Source organism: Carassius auratus, chromosome 45 (assembly GCF_003368295.1).
Source record: "Carassius auratus strain Wakin chromosome 45, ASM336829v1, whole genome shotgun sequence".
Lineage (NCBI taxonomy): Eukaryota > Metazoa > Chordata > Actinopteri > Cypriniformes > Cyprinidae > Carassius > Carassius auratus.
This window is the reverse complement of record NC_039287.1, coordinates 14,811,682-14,830,013: the sequence shown is the minus strand read 5'-3', so window position 1 is coordinate 14,830,013 and position 18,332 is coordinate 14,811,682. Positions and strand designations below refer to the sequence as shown.

The 18,332-nt window shown below is 39.1% G+C and overlaps 2 protein-coding genes across 6 annotated transcripts in view; both read right to left on the bottom strand.

The window, feature by feature from the left end:
- Window positions 1–1,360: 1,360 nt before the first annotated feature.
- LOC113063380 (secernin-2-like) lies at window positions 1,361–7,518 on the bottom strand. Of its 2 annotated transcripts, none has more exons than XM_026233720.1 (8): window positions 6,479–6,640; window positions 6,133–6,314; window positions 5,846–6,045; window positions 5,227–5,442; window positions 4,003–4,168; window positions 3,759–3,927; window positions 1,883–2,045; window positions 1,361–1,787 (listed from the first exon to the last, which is right to left on the bottom strand). In XM_026233720.1, the coding sequence occupies exons 1-7, from the start codon at window positions 6,638–6,640 to the stop codon at window positions 1,893–1,895; spliced, it is 1,248 nt and encodes a 415-aa protein (XP_026089505.1). In that variant the 3' UTR covers window positions 1,361–1,787; window positions 1,883–1,892. The 2 variants fall into 2 exon arrangements, with proteins under 2 accessions (XP_026089505.1, XP_026089506.1); XM_026233721.1 differs by lacking the exon at window positions 1,361–1,787 and adding an exon at window positions 7,411–7,518 and having other exon boundaries at window positions 1,893–2,045; window positions 6,479–6,641.
- A 2,013-nt stretch (window positions 7,519–9,531) lies between these two features.
- LOC113063379 (SUN domain-containing ossification factor-like) overlaps window positions 9,532–18,332 on the bottom strand; it is a 42,778-nt gene continuing 33,977 nt past the window's right edge. For 3 of the 4 annotated variants that reach the window (XM_026233715.1, XM_026233717.1, XM_026233718.1), the window contains 7 exons: window positions 16,740–17,972; window positions 16,574–16,661; window positions 16,321–16,425; window positions 16,069–16,217; window positions 15,178–15,269; window positions 13,768–13,823; window positions 9,532–12,084 (listed from right to left, as the gene is read on the bottom strand). In XM_026233715.1, coding sequence (XP_026089500.1) covers window positions 11,602–12,084; window positions 13,768–13,823; window positions 15,178–15,269; window positions 16,069–16,217; window positions 16,321–16,425; window positions 16,574–16,661; window positions 16,740–17,972 — 2,206 coding nt within the window. In that variant the 3' untranslated portion in view covers window positions 9,532–11,601. The remainder of the gene's footprint in view (window positions 12,085–13,767; window positions 13,824–15,177; window positions 15,270–16,068; window positions 16,218–16,320; window positions 16,426–16,573; window positions 16,662–16,739; window positions 17,973–18,332) is intronic. The other variant, XM_026233719.1, reaches the window with a different exon arrangement.

The window sequence follows — 18,332 nt, the reverse complement described above, 5'->3', positions numbered from 1 at the left end:
ATTGACTTTGTTATTATTTGTTACTCTACATTGGAGGGGTTGGGTGTCTTTCTAACAACAGCCAAAAGCTGAACACAGTCATCCCCTAAGCTGACATCCGCCGATTAAGTCACTAAAGACTTTCAAGTGTGGAGTGTTTTTACTAGGACTGTCAATCGTTTAAAAAAAAATTATTGAATCAATTAGACAGTGTGGGATTTATTAATCTAATTAATCTAAGGATTCTCATTTAATATTCAAACACTGTAAACACATATTATGAGCTTCATCACTGCGTCTGTCACGTGACTCTGTTTCCCTTTCAGGCCTGAACTGATGGTAAAACAAAGGACATTATTAACTGTCTTAACATTTATTTTGAAAGATGAAGCTCGTGATTATGGAAAGAGGCGTTACATTTCCAACGAGTACTTGGTGGTGTTCGGACAATCACTCAATTGACCAATCAGAGCAGACTGCGCTTGTCTGTAGGAGGGACTTTGTAGAAAGAGAGGCGGGGCTTAGAGGACCTACAATAATGTACAGAATTTGAGAAAAAAAAATTGTTTTTTACACATTAAAGTGTCAACATATTCTGTTACGCCAAATACACAAAATAATGTTCTTTAAAAAAGCATCATATGACCCCTTTAATATAACAAATTGAAATATTTTCTAATGATGTATCACTTTTTTTACATTTATCAATTTAACACATCCTTGTGGAATAAAAGCATTTATTTCTTAACTATAAAATTAAAAAATTAGCCTACCCTGACCCAAAATTTGGAACGGTAGTGTATACTTTTACAAAAAAATGATATTTTGAATAAATACTTATATATATATATATATATATATATATACTACTGTTCTTTTAAACTTTTTATTAAAGTATCCTGCAAAAAAAAATATTACATGTTCCAAAAAATATGAAGCAGCAAAACTGTTTCCGAAAATGTATATTAAATCAGCATATTAAAATGATTTCTGAAGGACCATTTGACATAGAAGACTGGAGTAAAGCTGCTGAAAATTCATCTTTCAATCACAGAAATAAATTATATTTTTAAATATATTAAAATAGAAAACAATTATTTTAAATTCTAATAATATTTCACAATATAAATTTTTTTCCCCTGTATTTCGGATCAAATAAATGCAGCCATAATCAGAAGAGAGAGAAAAAAAAAAACTTTCCACATCTTACTGATCCCAAACTTTTGAACAGTAGTGTATATATTTTATATTTACACGTCCTCTTCGGAAACATCTTTTTGGTCAATCCTATGAACCTGGACATCTAGGCTGTCCTCCACGTCAAACATCCCCGAGGCGACACGAACCACCCGTGTTTCAGTAATAATGAAGACGCCAGACATTCTGAAGCATTGATCTTTTATTCTGTTTCTCCTCAGACGGTCAGTCTGGTGGCTGAGCCTGTCTCTTACAGGAATGAGAAGTGTTTTCACTAACATCTCTTCTCTCACACATCTACACACAGCACATACACACCATAATCTATCACAAACCGGTTAATGTGATGCGTATATGACAATTACACATGATTATGGTGATGCACTCGGATGAATATCTAGTGTGTTTTTATTTTTCAAGTTACAGTTAGTGTGGCATGGACATCACGATTAGATTGGCATGGCATCAGGGGGACTAGGAGAGCAGGATTCGAGCAGACAGGAACCTGTGCGCTCTGTGCGCTCTGGACTCTCTCTCTCTCTCTCTCTCTCTCTCTCTCTCTCTCTCTCTCCAGGCAGATCAGCAAGCACTAGTGACATTCACAATAACAACTGCAAAACAGCCAGAAGTTACAGGCAACATCAGACAGAGGACGTCACAGGTCAGATGTGTGAGAGATACAGTACACTGGCATGTTTCGGTTTACCTGCTCTGTCTCACTGGTAGAATTTGATCTCGGTGTCCACACAGTCGAAGAACAGATCCCCGAGCTCCTGGCCCTGTATCTCCCCCCTCAGCATGGCCTCGATCTCCTCAAGACATTGAGACTCCAGGTATCTCATAGTCTCCTGTAGAGAGACTCCAGCATCCTGACACACACACACACACACACACACACACACAGGGCTATGTGAGAATATTGCAGATTCAGTGTAATTAAAGCTCAGTGAGGGCAGTTGTGGCATTTTTGGTTCTTACAGAAATTATTTCCATTGTTCCCCCTTTTTAGCAAAAATATGAGTTATAGTGATGCATTTACACTGAAAGTGAATGAAGCCAATCCAGAACTATTTAAATAAGACTGTTTTAATAGTATAGATACAATATGTAGTCAACATATCGACGTTAATATGACTTTAGTGTGAAAAAACCCTTAATAACATTTTCTGTTTTATATCCAGTTATATCCAATGCCATGACAGCAACCTGCCATTACCAATAAACATTTTTGTTGTTGTTTCTGATTGCTTCCACTGTCCTCGTTTGTAAGTCGCTTTGGATAAAAGTGTCTGTTAAATGACTCAAATTAAATGTAATGTTAATGTAAAACCCTAAAACTCCTTAAAGCTTAGGCACATATTTCTGCTTTAATTAACATTTTAAAATGGGTCTCAAATTGCTTTCATTTTAAGTACCCAATTTAAACATTATTTTATTTATTCATTTAAGAAAGTTAGGGATATTTTTTGTGGTAATTAACATTATGCCACAAATGCTGCGGACTGAGCATAAATTGTTTTAAATTTAACCCAAAATACTTATTTAAACCTCTAAAGCCTGACATATGAAGTAATTTGAAGTCTGAAATATGTCTATATTTTGAAATGAATCAGTTTATTGAACCTTTAGACAAAATCAAAAGGTTTTATAATTTTTAAGTATGACTGTAAATTAAATCAGGCTTGATAACTGTTTAGCAGACTACTTACATAAAGTGCATATTAAAATCAGCTGTTACTCTATATCTCCCCAATAATACATCTCAAGATGAGTAACTATGTCATTTAAATGTATACGTTTTATGATCAAAGCTCTGTTGTTTTTATTGTGAGAGAAAAACAATGCAATGCAATACAATTATGATTGACATATGTACAGATAAATGTGCCTCAAAAACCTGTTGTATCATATTTGATTCTCACATTTAAACTGAAAACCATGTATGATAATCAAACAAACCTAAGTTGTTTCAGTAAGAGTTTGTCTTCAAATATTGCTAACAATACAAAAAATTATTCTTGTGTTTACTCATAAAAAAAGACGATTTCAAATCAAAAGGACATATGAATCATGACTTGAAGGTGAACAGGTTTAGAATTATACATACCGTATTTTTCGGACTATAAGTTGCACTTTTTTTTCAAAATTAATTTGACATGAACCAAGAGATATGAACCAAGAGAAAACATTACCATCTCCAGCCGCGAGAGGGCGCTCTATGCTGCTCACTGCTCCTGTAGTCTACACTGAACACATAGAGCGCCCTCTCGCGGCTGGAGATGGTAATGTTTTCTCTTGGTTCTTAATAAATGCGATTTATAATCCAGTGTGACATACACGTTTTTTTCCTCATCATGACGTATTTTTGGACGGATGCGACTAATACTCAGATGCGACTTATAGTCCGAAAAATACATAATGTAAATATGTGTTAGACTGTGTACAATAGGTTTTGTTTATACTGATAATTTAGAGGTCTTAGAAATGTGTGTATTAGATATGATACAGTAGGCTTTGTAGGCTTAATGTTCAGAAATCTTAAAATAAATAAAGTCAGTCAGTCAGTATTTTGTCAGACTCACAGGACTGGTCAGTGCCGTCTGGTGGGCTCTGTACAGCTGGTGCCTGCGGTCCACCTGCTGCTGGAATCGAGGCTGTGTCCTGACTGGATCGTCTGGGCCGTACTGAGGAGACATCACCATGCTGACGGGCCTCACGTGTTCAGAGAAGATAAAAGGCTTGAATACAGACCTACAAGAGAAGAGTCAAAGTGTGAAGAGTTGACCCGGACAATGCAAGGCGTGAGCGGATCTTTCAGGGTCGCACCTGGAGGGGTCGGGTGTGGCGGTGAAGAAGTGAACGCAGGGCACGTCTGGGTTGAGCGGGAGGATGGACACCATGCTGCCTGTAGTACAGAAGCCCTCCGAATCCATACAGATCCCGCTGGCCTTGTCCCTCAGGATGCTCATCATCACCTCGGCCGTCACCGAGCCTGTGCAGAGCCAAGTCAGAAGAGGAGGAAAACACGTGTGGCACACGGCACAGATTACCGTTTAAAAGTTTGGGGTCAGCGAGATTTTGTTATTGATCCAAGTATTTCATTACAAAATACAGGATGTTTTCTATTTTAATTATGTTTTCTATTTTAATACATGTTAAAATGACATTTACTCCTGTGACGACAAAGCTGAATATTCAGCATCATTAGTCTTCAGACCCCAAACTTTTAAACAGTAGTGTAGATTAGATGATTAGAAATGAACCTGTACAACCGGCAGGTCAGAGGAACATCTGTAATTGTGCAATTATGTATTTAATAAAAAGAACGCCAAAAAGGCACAAATTGTATACTACAATATTAAAATAGCATAAAATATTCTATAAATTTTAATAACAAGACAACATTAAATAAGTTATAAACTAATGTACTACTAATAATAATAATAATCATAACAATCAATGTATTAACAGTTGGGAGCAGGATACAAAAAATATAAAAACTACTGAAAAAAATAAAATAATCACCACACCACAATCAAGTAATGTATTTGGAGCTATTGATAAAACAAAACAAATACTACTGTATCTCAAATAGTACTAGTGGCATAGCAATTTAAGTCACATGATTCCTTATAAACACTGCATAATTACATAAACCACATTCAACAAGTACACAGTATTATTATTATTATTATTATTATTATAGTCAATTAATAGAAACCAAAAAGACAAAATATTATAATCATAATAAAGTCAAAAATTTAGTCGTCCATGCTTTTACTAATAATTGCTAACAAATAAAATAAATTAAATCAATGTAAATGCTGTTTCTAAACAGTAGATGGCAGTATTAAACATTTTAAAGGATACACTCTTCAAAAATAACTAAACTACTCTGGATAGCAAGAGTAAGGGTAACACTCATCTGCATCTTCTTGTAACCAAAACCCTTCAAATACACATTTTCCGAAACCTGACTTTAACATTCAAGTTCCTTGCTGTAAACACAACCCACTCCTCGGTTCTGATGGCAGGGAAACGCAGACGTACCGTTGTGCTGCTGGAGCAGGGCAGTGCCGCCCATGTACCGCCGCTTGGCCATCTCCATCCTGGCGGGGGGGTTGTCAGGGCTGAAGACGGCAGAGAAGCTGAAGTCCCCGTCTCCGCTCCACCAGCCCTGAGCCTGAGCCACAGCACGCAGCGCCGGATGCTCCGCCGAGATCTCGGAGCCGATCGTCAGCTGGTTAGAGATGTTCTTCACTCCCTCTGACAAAATAAATAACCTCAGGTTCATTTCTAGAAATGGATTTTTATATATATATATATATATATATATATATATATATATATATATATAAAACAGTTAAGGCCACACACCGGAATGAATGATTTTCAAAATAACATTAGTAATCAAATATATTAGTACAATTATTTAAATTATTACTACTTTCTATTAAGAATGTTATAATTATTATGTATATTCTAAATTACCTAACACATTTGTTATCCCTCTCTATATATAAACATGTTTATCATATATAATATTATTTAAGCTGATATATTCTTTGATTTTGGATCTTTTCCGACAGATCCTGAGAGACAGGACCCGTATATAAAAAAAAAAATTAACTTCTGCATTCACCGCTGCCCATGAATCATCTTTCCTCACCGGTGACTTTCTGTGCAGCCCACAGTTTCCCCGCAGTCTCTAGGACCCAGGCTTCCTGTCGGTCCACTAGTAAGAAGGTGTTGTGGTAACTGAAGGGTTCGGGGGTCTCCCTGCAGGCTCCGCCCTGACCGTGCTGCTCCAGGAGACCTGTGATCACATTCAGAGCGGCCCACGCGCTGTCCCCGCGCTCCAGACCCAGCCTCGACACACACACACACAAACAACAGCTGCTCAATACTAAGACTCGAAAACAGGAAGATAAAGACGTCTGCGTGATATGAGCTCACCGAACCAGGTCCATTCCCAGCAGAGCTTCTTCTGGATCCACAGGCTCCTTGGTCCAGACGGCCTCATTCCCAATACACACCCCTCGTTCATTGGCCCCCATCTCGGCCCCCCAGAGCCAAGCAGGTCTGCTCAGCACCACCGCATGAGTGTGCTCCGCTTGAGGAATGGAAATGTATGTGCACTACAAGGAAAAGCAAAGCATCTATGGTTTGGCCACAACTGTCGAACACAAGATTTTTGTTCGACAACCATATAAGTGAAAAAAGGGGAGAAGATATGAATTTTAAACAGAAAGTAGGTATTGTATTATGCATTTGATGAAATGTAATGAAAAGGTCGGTTCACCTCTACTGTAGATCCGGGAGCGTGTGAGGATGCAGGGTAAAACACCACCTCCTGCACCTCATCTCTCGGCCGGTCAGAGTTCTTACCAAATATCACATAATTCTCTTTTGAACCCGGGGGCAGAGATACAAAACAGTCACATGACCGAGGCGGTTCAGCCATCCTATATCAAATCAATACATGAGGATCAATGCTGTGGATCACGCTCAAATGACAATAACATACCCATGAGCAATGGAAAGATTAGCAGTATGGAAAAAGGACTGATAAAATATTAAAGTTACAAAAAGAAATCACTTGGAACACATTATTTAAAGGTCCAATTCAAATATTCTATTAATTTTAATTTGGAAATACTCAAAATAGTGTATTGAAATATTCCAAATATCAATTACATTTAAATTTTTTCAACACAAAACAGAACAAACCGTTGCAGGAGCACAGACAGAATTTATTTTAAGCGTTAAAAACAATTGTGAATGTTTAAAAACTCGGAAAATATGTTGTTTGTTTTGGGCGTCAAAACACAACTCGCTTAATATTTAAAGTGCTAGAAATCCTACTGTAATTTGTCTGTGGGGAAGCACGGATGAGCGTGTCACACTGACAGGAGTGATGAGGATTACTGTAGTGTCTCGCGCTTATCTCCTGACCTCCATAACACACACTCTTCACATGCACACAGCACTATCAAAGCTGCTTTAAAAACAGTGCTAAGAGCTGGATGCAGTGTTTCAGAAGATATTATTTTATTAGCTCATAGTCTGTTGATGGCCTGTGTCTGATAACGGATCATCAATATAGATGTACAATAAAAACCCATGCATCAAAATTACCGCGTGACATCCACGTGCATGCCTCATTTGGCTTTTATTAGTGCTACTCTAACGGTTTAGCACAGGTTCGAATTTATTTGAGGAAGTTATTATTACCTTAATAAGCTCCAGATCGGTCAGCGAGCCTGTGAGAGGCAGGGCTCAGACTTATCAACCTGCTGCGGCACACACTTCAAAATAAAAGTCACCTGCACATGATCTGTAAACAGAGAACGATCAACCCTTCATACACTTCAAAATAAAAGTCACCTGCACATGATCTGTAAACAGAGAACGATCAACCCTTCATACACTTCAAAATAAAAGTCCGAGGACTCCGCTGAACCGATGTCATTTATATATTAACCAGAAATATTGCAACAACAAAGTGTTTTGACATAGTATTTGAAGAAAACACAATATATATATATATATATATATATATATATATATATATATATATATATATATATATATATATATATATATATATATATATATACCCATCTGCATTGCAGGTGATCCCATCCACTCATCACAGTTTCTTCAGTCTGCTGCCATCAGAGATTCTGTACAGAACGCAATCTGTCTCCTATTTGCAGTCATATGCCATATGACTACCAGACCATGAAAATATAAAATTATTAACACATAGGCAATCATTAATTTTGCCCAAATCACCGTTTCATTTGTTAACACAATCGAGGAAGACTCACCCTGCGGGACTCACCCTGTCTTCAATTTCCTTCACCGTCCACATTTTGATTTTGGCAGATCAGGGTGAATGCAAACAATGTGAATATCATGAGCACAACATCCAGCTAGGCAATAAAGCATGCAATCTACCTGAGGGATGACTTCTTTCACTATTTCACAGGCCAGTGGTTTGAGTGTAATATGTGTGACATTTTTTGTATGACATTAAAATTTCCTTTAGAATAATTTCACATAAATATGTAAAGCAAACAAATTAATATATTATTTTTTTATTATTTATTTTTTTCTGAGAAAATTGTACATACCTTTTATATACTTAACTGCAGACATGGACTTGATACAGTACAAATATTTGAGCATACCTTATTCTGTCCCTTATTTTCCTATAAAGAATCACAAATGTCCCTTGTTTTCCTTTATGACATCCCTAGTTATATTGTTAGGAAAAGTTTAAATTGTGTGAATTTTAACTAATCGGTCTGTAATTAATTGATTTTTAAATAAAATGAGCAAAACTCTTTGTGGTGAAAGGAGCATTGCGATAAGATGATCTTGAAGCTTACTACGGAGTAATTTTAAAATTCACAACATGCAAACACCTATAATTAAAGTTATTAAAAACAATCAACATTTAGTAAGAAACACAAAAAGAAAGCTGGATGAACTAGTTTGTTATCTGATTTAGTTTGTAGATACTGCTCTTTGCTTTTGCAATAGTGTTTTAAGCTGTGTAAGGACATCCAAAGGCAGATTGCAGTATCTGCATTTAAGTGGTCAAAGGTCACATCAATGTTCATGGTTTTTATTTAAAAAGAAATTCATCTTTAAAAAGGCTTTAAATTAATTCATTGCCACTAATCTACCCACAACATGTTTGACTGGCTGATGTAAAAACTTTAAAGGCAGTTTTCTCAGTTTCAGTATTTGCTAGTTACTGCACTTTGCCTTTGCATGGCAGCTCTGTGGATTATGTGGGTGTACGTACATATATATATATGGATAAAATTATTGCATTTTGTTCACATAATGACAGTAATATTTTTTCACACTCCAATTTATATTTATTTTATTCTTTATACATTTTTACTTTATGAATGAACCTACCACTTATATAAGCTACATTTGGACAAGTCATTCAATTATTGTGTAATTGCACATAGGAGGCAATGACTGCTTAGAGAATTGACAGATTTTTAGGAGTCATTTAACCTTGTATTACTATGTTTTTGTTTTAAAATGCATTCAAATGCAAAAACTCATGTAATTTATAGTGTAATCCACACAAGCATGCTAAACTGTCTGCTTTCAGTTTTAGATACTTCTAAGAAAATTTGGATAAAAATCTGTTTGACTTTATAATGACTTATATATGACTTCACAATCAGAAAACCACATTTATTACACAAGGAGTGTCACAGTACCACAATGTTACGTCTATAATGGTATAGATGCTTTCATTAGTGTTTTAATGTCCGTACTTTAGTGTGACGGATTAACAGTAATACAACAAAACACACTGAATAAAGACAACGAAATGTTTATTTATAAATTCACAGTTTCTAATGGCACTACAATGCTGTAGTTACAACTGAAAAAAAAAAAATAAGAAAAGAAAATCAAATACTGTGCAGTTCGTCCTCACAGGTTATGAGATTTCATCTGGGCGCCACCTAGCGGACGTTTAAATAAATCAAGCATTAGACACTAGAGGGCGCCGTTCTAAAGGAAGCCTGCGGCGAAAAGCACTTGTACAAGGTGTGGTGTAGAAAAACAAAGGCATGTGTGGAGTTCTCCAAACATCTCCGGTCTCTACTCACTGGGGTACCGGAAATTATATTCAACACACACACACACTGCATGAAAAAAAAAAACATCCAGACAAAAACAAATTCCCCAAGCATATACCAATTTCCATTCAAAAAGGAGAAAACGTTTTAAAGTGGAACATATATCATGGAAATCACACAGAGATGGTCCATCGCACGCCATCCCAATCTTTCCCTTTTATTGAAATAGTGTTGTTGATTCACATTCTCTAAAGCCCAGAGTTTGATAAAAGGTCAATGATGGGATCATCTGCATGAAAAAAACACTTACAATCTTACACAACACACAAGACCCCGCACAGCTGGGATGCCAAATGGTCTATTAGGTGCATTAAAAAGAACTAAGAAAGCAGCAAACACACAAATACATAAGTGTGTTAATAGGGACACGGAGTGTGTGACTAGAGAAGATGCTGGACACACACACACAGATAAACTTTACACGTACATGACAGGTAGGACAAACCACACGGTTGCTTTGCTGGACTCATGCATAATATTTGCACAACAACGAGAGCTCGGCCATTTTTACGATTTCCCCCCGAATCCAGTAACTCAAAGCTCATCCGAACAGATCCAGCCGAGGACAAGCCAGAAGGGTCAAACAGAAGCTGAGCCAATCAGATTCACAACATCGCCATGATCACGGGTTTATCTGATGCCTCATTTGATATTGAAATCTGATTTGAAGGCAAAATAATAAAATAAATCAAACATCCAATATAAAAATGTCAAAATCAGAATCCAGCTATCTCAAAAAAAAAAGGTAGGGTGCACAGACTTTAGAGAACAGAAAGACGCTGTCTGTACCATTCGTGAGTATCTGTAATAAATCTCAAACATGGAGGAGGGAGGGGCTACCGTATCTCATGTCACATGACCACAATCTCATTGAGCCAGGGTCACATTTAAATAAATAAATACATAAATAATTACCACTAACATAACAGAATGTCCCCTACAACGTCCCTGTGTACATATAAAGTGAATAAAAATGTAAAAAGTGAATATCTGCATGCGTCTTTTTTTATGACGGCTACACTGAACACGAAGAAAATGAGCTGTAAACATGCTTGAAAAAGCTGGAGACTGAACATGAGACACTGTTGTGTGCGTCACAATCTGTACATGTTCAGGTATGAATAGCCACGACTCGTTGGTCTAATTAAAAGGCTTTAATTTACCCCCTAAAAGAGGAAATAAAGACAGAATCAACATGAACTGGATCTGTTCATCATTCAGCTCTGTTCACTGGATTGAAGCCCTGTGCTATGTGACATCACTGGTCCCACAAACCAACCACAAACAATGACACACACTCAAATGTACACGATTTATACTTCCACCGAGGAAGGGAACGAGAGAGCGAGAGCATTAAAGGGACAGTGAAAGAGGGTCGTGTTAGTGTAAAGAAACCCGTTGAATGTGTTTGCCGGAATTGAAATCGGACCGTCCACACGTTCCCCGTCTAAACTCCTGGTCACGGTGACGCAGAGCCACATTTGCACGAGCCGTATGTATGTTCAGAGAACATCAAATCAAGTCTCATTCATACTTGTGAATGTTTAGCAGTCAGAACCTTCCCAGAAGAATAAAAACAAATTAAAGGGAATAACAAAAAAAACGATCCTGATTGGATAAAAAAAAGGCACATAGTTCAGAGAACCAGGATGTAGTGAAGGCGGCGTCAGGATCAGCGCTCACAATAAAATCTCAAAACGGTGGTGAGATGGAACAAGAAAAGGAAAGATGGTGGCATAAGAACTCAAACTCGTCCTGTTACAGCTGTCCTTCCGAAAGTGGCCACGGCCAGATCCGCCTTCCCCTTCATGAGTTCCTCCAGCGTGGGCATGACCGTCACAGGAAGTGATGCGTGCAGTATCTCCCCCACACGCAGGGCCTCCTGCTGCTCAGCGTTCCTAGACTTGCGTCGTTTCAGCGACCTCTTCTCCGTCTTGCTCTTGGCTGGAGGGAAAAGCGCCGGGGGCTCGCCGTTGCACAGGTTTGGGTCGTGTCCGTTCATGGAGGGGGCGCAGCTGAAGGACTCCTCAGACAGTGTAGAAGCAGAGCTCTCGGAGCTGCCCTCGGACACACAGTCCCTGGACGAGCAGGTGGACACACAGCCGTTGCACGGTGATGGCAGGAATTGAAAAGATGATGATTCACCGTCATTAACAACCGTCGCTGAGGGGACGGAGGCCTGGAGCGTCTCCACTCGCTCCCCTCCTTTTGTCTTGCAGCGTTTCTTCTGAAAGACACAAACAGGCAGAGATGATTTAAAGTCTAAATGATGCATTCAGAGAGGTATTGAAACATCTAAAGCCACTGTAACCGTCTTTGTGCTGAGTGAGTCAAAAATAATATCTAGACGCAAACACTTCATTAGACACAAAAAAAAAAAAAAAAGAATAGTACAACAATTCAATCACGTGATGGTATTTTTGGAGAAATTGAGGCCTGTTCACAAATGTTCAGAGCAGTAAACCTCTTTATTTGAATGAACATCTGTTAATGTGTCTGTTCATACTGACATGAAAATTTGCATGCAGTTATTGCAATGCATTATTTTGTATTTATTTTTATTGCAAGGTGTTCTAATCTCTTTCTTATCTCACTGTATTGGTCACATGCCCAGAGATTACTTGGCCAAGCGACAGTGAACAACGTTGTCACTGTTAACTAAAACTAAATAAAAATTAACTAAAAAAAAGCTAATTTTTTTAAAGTAACTGAAATAAATTAGGTGTACGTACTAAAATAAGTCAGATTAATTAAAACTAATAGATAAACAAATACTTTACAGACATTTTTTTAAACTAATAAAATTGTTCAAAATTAAATTTAAATTAAGTAATTAAAATAAATGAGTGAAAAAAACTAGAACCTCAAAATATGAACAAAAACTCTAATAGTATATCAGCGATGTTAATATAACACTGACTATTAAAGAGCAGAGGACGAATCTGAAAGCAGTGTTGTCTCTGTACTCTAGTATTATTACCACCACAGTGAATATGAAAATCTGAATGGCTGTTTGAAAACGTGTCAATACTACTTGACATTTTAACAGAAAGTTGTGTACCAGGAAACTTCTGCTTTTCTGTGAGCATTACTTAATATCAGAGAGTCAATTTACAGTTTAATTCAACCATCTTCTGTTTTTTGCATTGGTATGAACAGACAAATTGCATCTGACCAATTCTTTTGTTAGTTGAAGATCAGTATTGGCCTGAACAGGCCTTAACTCTTAGATCTGCCAGACCAACCACAACCAGAGCTCACGGTTATGTTTGGGGAACTAGTTAAACCTTGACTAAACCCAAGCAGCGCTGGGAACCACTCTTACAAAGCGGCTCGGTTTAATGAATCGGTCACAAAGACACAAATCAGATTAAACTCCTGCATTATGGGTTTGAATCAGTTTAATAACTTATTAAATCGGATTGGTTACTAAATGACTTACTTTTCATCATTAACACGCATTAAACTAGAAACGAACTGTGACTATGTTTTGTACTTCAGCTTCACGACAATTTAATCAGAGCAATTAGTGACTGGAATTTAAAGAAACACAATAAAATTGAGGTTTATCTAAATAATAATGACATTAATATAATAGTTTCCTTTTTTGTTTTTAGTGTAGCGTTGAGAACAATCAGAGTGAATCCTCGGTCAGCAGAGAAACGGTTAACTTCAGACAGACTTAACTAGAAAGAGCTGCGTTCCAAAACACTCACTGCTCTTCACATTGACTAAAGCTGTTCTAATAAAACTGTTATGGTATTAATATGCTTTTGACAGATTCGTAATCTAACTAGAAAAGTGGAGAAAACTGAGAGAAGAGCTGCTAAACGAGCAGTGAGAGGTTGTGAAACACTGCTTCAGTCCCACTACTGTCATGAACACACAGCGGCCGAAACCAACGCCATACCTTTTTCCCTGGAGAAAACCTTAGAGGTTCTACAATGTACAAGTCATCAGGACCTACTAAAGAGGGGAGAGAGGGGGCAGGTTAACGGAATGGTATGGCAAACAATAACACAAGCATGACAGCACTTGCAAGTAGTAGCACAAGTTATAAACAGCCTCTTCCAAGTATTTTCCTGCTGTTGAAACTGCTGTTCGGTTGTAATCCGCTCTGACATGTCCTATTTCTCTCTCGTTTCATCACCAACAGTGTCTGCATGTGGTAACCATGGCTGCAGCATCAATTGTTTGCACAGTGATGTCATTTGGAAGTTTTGATTTGCTTATCTGTCAATGCAACACTGCAATCCATTAAATGTGCCACTTTCTTCCCACTGTTACTACTTGCAAATGCTCAACATGTGCCAGCCAAAAGCATCATGTGCTAAAAATATCCAAGCTCTGCCTTATGAACACAAACCACTGATGAGCACACACACACACACACACACACACACACACACACACACACACACACAACCCCACACAATGCTGTAGCAAAACGTGAGAGGAAAAAAATGGCAGGAAATAAATGGAACCAGAAGAACAGGAAGGATCTGGCGTTTAAAATAGTGAAGACGATTCAGTTTACCTAGCAAAGTTATTCATATTACCATATTTTCTGGACTATGAGTCGCACTTTTTTTTCATAGTTTGGCTGGTCCTGCGACTTATAGTCAGGTGCGACTTATTTATCAAAATTAATTTGACATGAACCGAGAGAAAAAACTAAGAGAAAACATTACCGTCTCCAGCCGCGAGAGGGCGCTCTATGCTGCTCACTGCTCCTGTAGTCTGCTTTAATGTTTTCTCTTGGTTCTTGGTTCTAAATAAATGTGACTTATAGTCTAACTTTGCTAACTTTGTTTTATTAATAAACTGCACTAAAATAACACTTCTAATTGAGTTCTTGGCTTGTTTTATTAATAAACTGCACTAAATTAACACTTTTAATTGAGTTCTTGGCTTGTAAAAGTAAACTTTTTTTACTTAAAGGGACATATCTGATCAGCGGACTCTGGTGGTGCAAAACATGAGGCAAGACTGTGTTGACGTGCTCCAGTATAGGTCACATTGATACTGAATTATCGCCGGACACTTTGGAACTAGTGACAGCTGGACTCTAAACCAGTGTAAGCTGTAAAGTGATCGGTGTAGTATTTAATACAAAAGGCGTGATTCTTCTGAGAGCAGCAGCCATATGAGAGCACACAACACAAGCCACATGTTAAGTGGGAAGCTGTGAGAAATGAATATGGTGGATTTGAGTCTGGCTGAAAAAGCAGAGTAAATGATGTGAATTACATGAGAGAAGGGGAGGAGTTCGAGAAAAAGAGAGAACGACAGAGAGCTCTGTGTCGAAGTTGACTCTTACCTTCTGATGTGGGCAGCTGAAATGACTTTGAACGGACGAGAGGGCAAGACACTCTCCGTTTCAGACTCATATCATCGTATGAGGAAAAACACCTGAGAATGAGAAACAGAGACATTATTCACAAATATATTATACCAAATATAGATGTGAATTTTTGGCCAATGCATTGCAAGAATGCAGGGTTCTTCTATACATACATAATGCGCACTAACCAACAAAAAGTGAAACAGTAATATTGTGAAATATTAATATAACACAATTTTCTATTTGGATATATTTGAAAAAGAAATGTATTCTTGTGTGGCAAAGCTGAAGACTGGAGTAATGATGCTGTAAATTCAGTGTCACATGATGGTTCAGATATCATTGTAATATGCTGATTTACTGCTGATAAAACGTTTTATTATTAACAATGTTGAAAAAAGGTTGTGCTGTAGAACTTTTGTGGATACCTTTTTTTTTTTTACATAATTCATGATTGAGGAATAAAAAGTTCCAAATAACAATAATTATGTGAAATAAAAATATTTTGTACCATTTTTTGAATGGTATTGTATGCAGTTATGTTATTGTCACAAAGGGTTAACATCAAACCTCTGTACTATTAAACTGGGTGTATGGCGCCAGCTATAAACCTGTCAACAGTTTACATAACTTCAACTAGCTTGTACTGCAACTGTTGCTCTGCTCGTCAAAAGACTCATAAATCAGTCTTAAACCCATGTATTTTGAGTTCATCTTTCATGCTGTTGTGCAGTCATAACAGTAGTTGACATGACAGAAAACTGACTGCAGGGCCTCTAGAGATCTCCTTGCTGCAACCCTGAGCATGCATTGTGTTCCTGTATTGAATACTGCATTGCACTCTGACACATTTGCTGTGTGTTATACCTCTTAGGGCTGGGGTAGTGGTTGCTCATGGGAATGCTTGAGCTGGTTTTGTGAGTGGGTGAGCTCCTGCAGCACTGCATACAGAGCAGCAGACCCAGCGTCAGACACAGGATCAGAGACAGCACCAGGTAACTCTGTCTGTCAGACACCTACAACACAGTAAACAATAGGCTCTAAATATTGATATACATTACTGGGTGGGCCAAGCATTAGACGGGTCAGGAATGAGGTAAGAAACGTATGTTTGTAGACCTCTCTCTGTAGCTGAGCAACAGTGGCAGACAGGTTCAGCATGAGCTTGGTGGCGTTCTCCAGCTGGCTCTGTAACATCTGTATAGACTCTGTCTGCTTCTGGTCCTAAACACACACACACACACACACACACACACACACAAACAGTTATCCACGTTATCTATGTAAAAAAACACTGTAGTCACAAAAGCCATTGTCAGTTTATAAAAAGGCCCAGCTCAAATGACTAATGTTTTGGGTGACTGATAACAACCTGTTCTTCTGCGATTCTGGAGGTGTTCTGCAGTTTGATGATGGTCTTGTTGAAAGCCCGTTGCATCTCCTCCATCTGTTTACGATACCTGAGCAACAGCAGAATGGATCAATCAAACAATGTGGCCCGCTAAGACCATTTTAGGTTTGGTAGCGTGTATTTGTACCTCTGGCTGAGCTCCTCCAGGTATCTGCTGCTGAGGGACATGTTCATTTCTAGTGCTTTAATTCTGTTATTCAATCTCATGAACACAGATTCCTTCTGGTTGGATCCATGCACATGATTCCCGTTACCGTTTCCATTCCCGTGGCCCATTTCCGCCGAATGCTGCTGCTCTGCGTAAAACTCTCCGGCGGTGCGGTGTGGGAGCAGAATGTCATCTACAGTCTCCTCTTGCTGAGACAGAGGGGCTTCGGAAAGCTCTGGTTGGGTGGCCACAGCACTGTGGTGAGGATCTTCAACCCCTGCGGTCCTGCCGTTATCCGAGGCCTCTGGGAGCGGGACGGGGAGTTCAGTCGGAGGTGGGATATCAGCGGGGCGAGTGTGGGTGGGCAACGGCTGAACCGTCGGCTCTTTGGTGGGGACGGGGAGCTCCAGTTTGGGAGGGTCCGTCTCTGGGCTGTGGGGTTCAGTGGTGGTGGAGGAGGAGAGCGGAGAGGAGGCAGCACTGGGAGAGAGGAGGCTGCTGCTGACCGGAGTAAGGGTTTCTGGGATGTCTACCAGGTACTGCGGACGCTGGTCCATGGGCTCTCCTGTGGGTAGAGACTCTGGGATGTTTTGGGTGGGGGTGTCTGAGAGGCTGTGTGGGGGAAGGGTGGAGGTACGACTGGGCTCTAACAGGATAGTCTCAATTAGGAGCTCCTGCTCGCTCACCGCAGTCTCCCCACTGGAGGACTGAGGGGGAGGAGCCACTGTTTCAGTAGGGGAAATCCTCTCGGCTTGTGCTTTTGAGGGCCGCTCTGTTTCTGGAAGTTTCTCAGAGGGTGCCGGGGGCTCTTGGGTTGGGGTGGTGTCAGGGAGGGACTGCTGAGGGGTGGTTTGAGAGTCTGTTTCGGTGTGTGTGTGCGGTGCTTTGTGGTGGCAGTCTCTACGCTGGCGCTGTAGTGCTAAAGCTGCCGAACAGTAGCAATAGAAGTGTTCGTGCAAAGACGCCAAACAGGACAAAGTCGAGAGGTGGCCGCAGTACGTGGCGCTCTCCTTCTCCCAAATCTCCTCTAGTCTCTTCTCCACCTCGCGCTCCTCCTCCAGCAGGGTCACCGTCGGCTGGGTGGCCTCTTCTTCCTCCTCAATGAGGATGACGATACGGTTTTCCTCAGGGGGAGGTTCTGAAGGAGCCTCAGGAACAGGAACCTCTAAGTCCTCCTTCACTAGAGTGGGATCCAGCTCAAGAAAATCCAGCCTGGTGATAGGAAGACAAAGAATGTTAGTGCACAAACCTCTCATTTCATTTTCAACCAAGGATGCACAATGTTTGTTTCTTAGTTATGAGCACAAGCACAAAGAATCTGAGCAGATTACTACAGAATTGAAATGCCTGTCATTCCCAAAAGTCCACACAACCCGATTCCTTACATGTTCATTTTCTTCAAGCAACAGTTCATCCAAAGACAAAAAATTCTGTGGTTTGCTCAGAAGAAGAAATTCTATGACCGTGACGAGGAATATCAATGAATGTGGACAAAAGCTGTAAAGCTTGAAAAAAATATGCAAAAGACATTTAACCCCAACTTTAAAAAAAAATTAATTAAAGCTGAAATAA

Bases quoted from the DNA above. Each gene is read 5' to 3' on its own strand.
- LOC113063380 (XM_026233721.1), bottom strand. From the start codon at position 6,640: ATGGCTGAACCGCCTCGGTCATGTGACTGTTTTGTATCTCTGCCCCCG. The intron at 6,315-6,478 runs GTGAACCGACCT...TTTTCCTTGTAG, and splicing joins CTCCCGGATCTACAGTAGAG to TGCACATACATTTCCATTCC. The intron at 3,928-4,002 runs GTGCGACCCTGA...CTTCTCTTGTAG, and splicing joins GCCACACCCGACCCCTCCAG to GTCTGTATTCAAGCCTTTTA.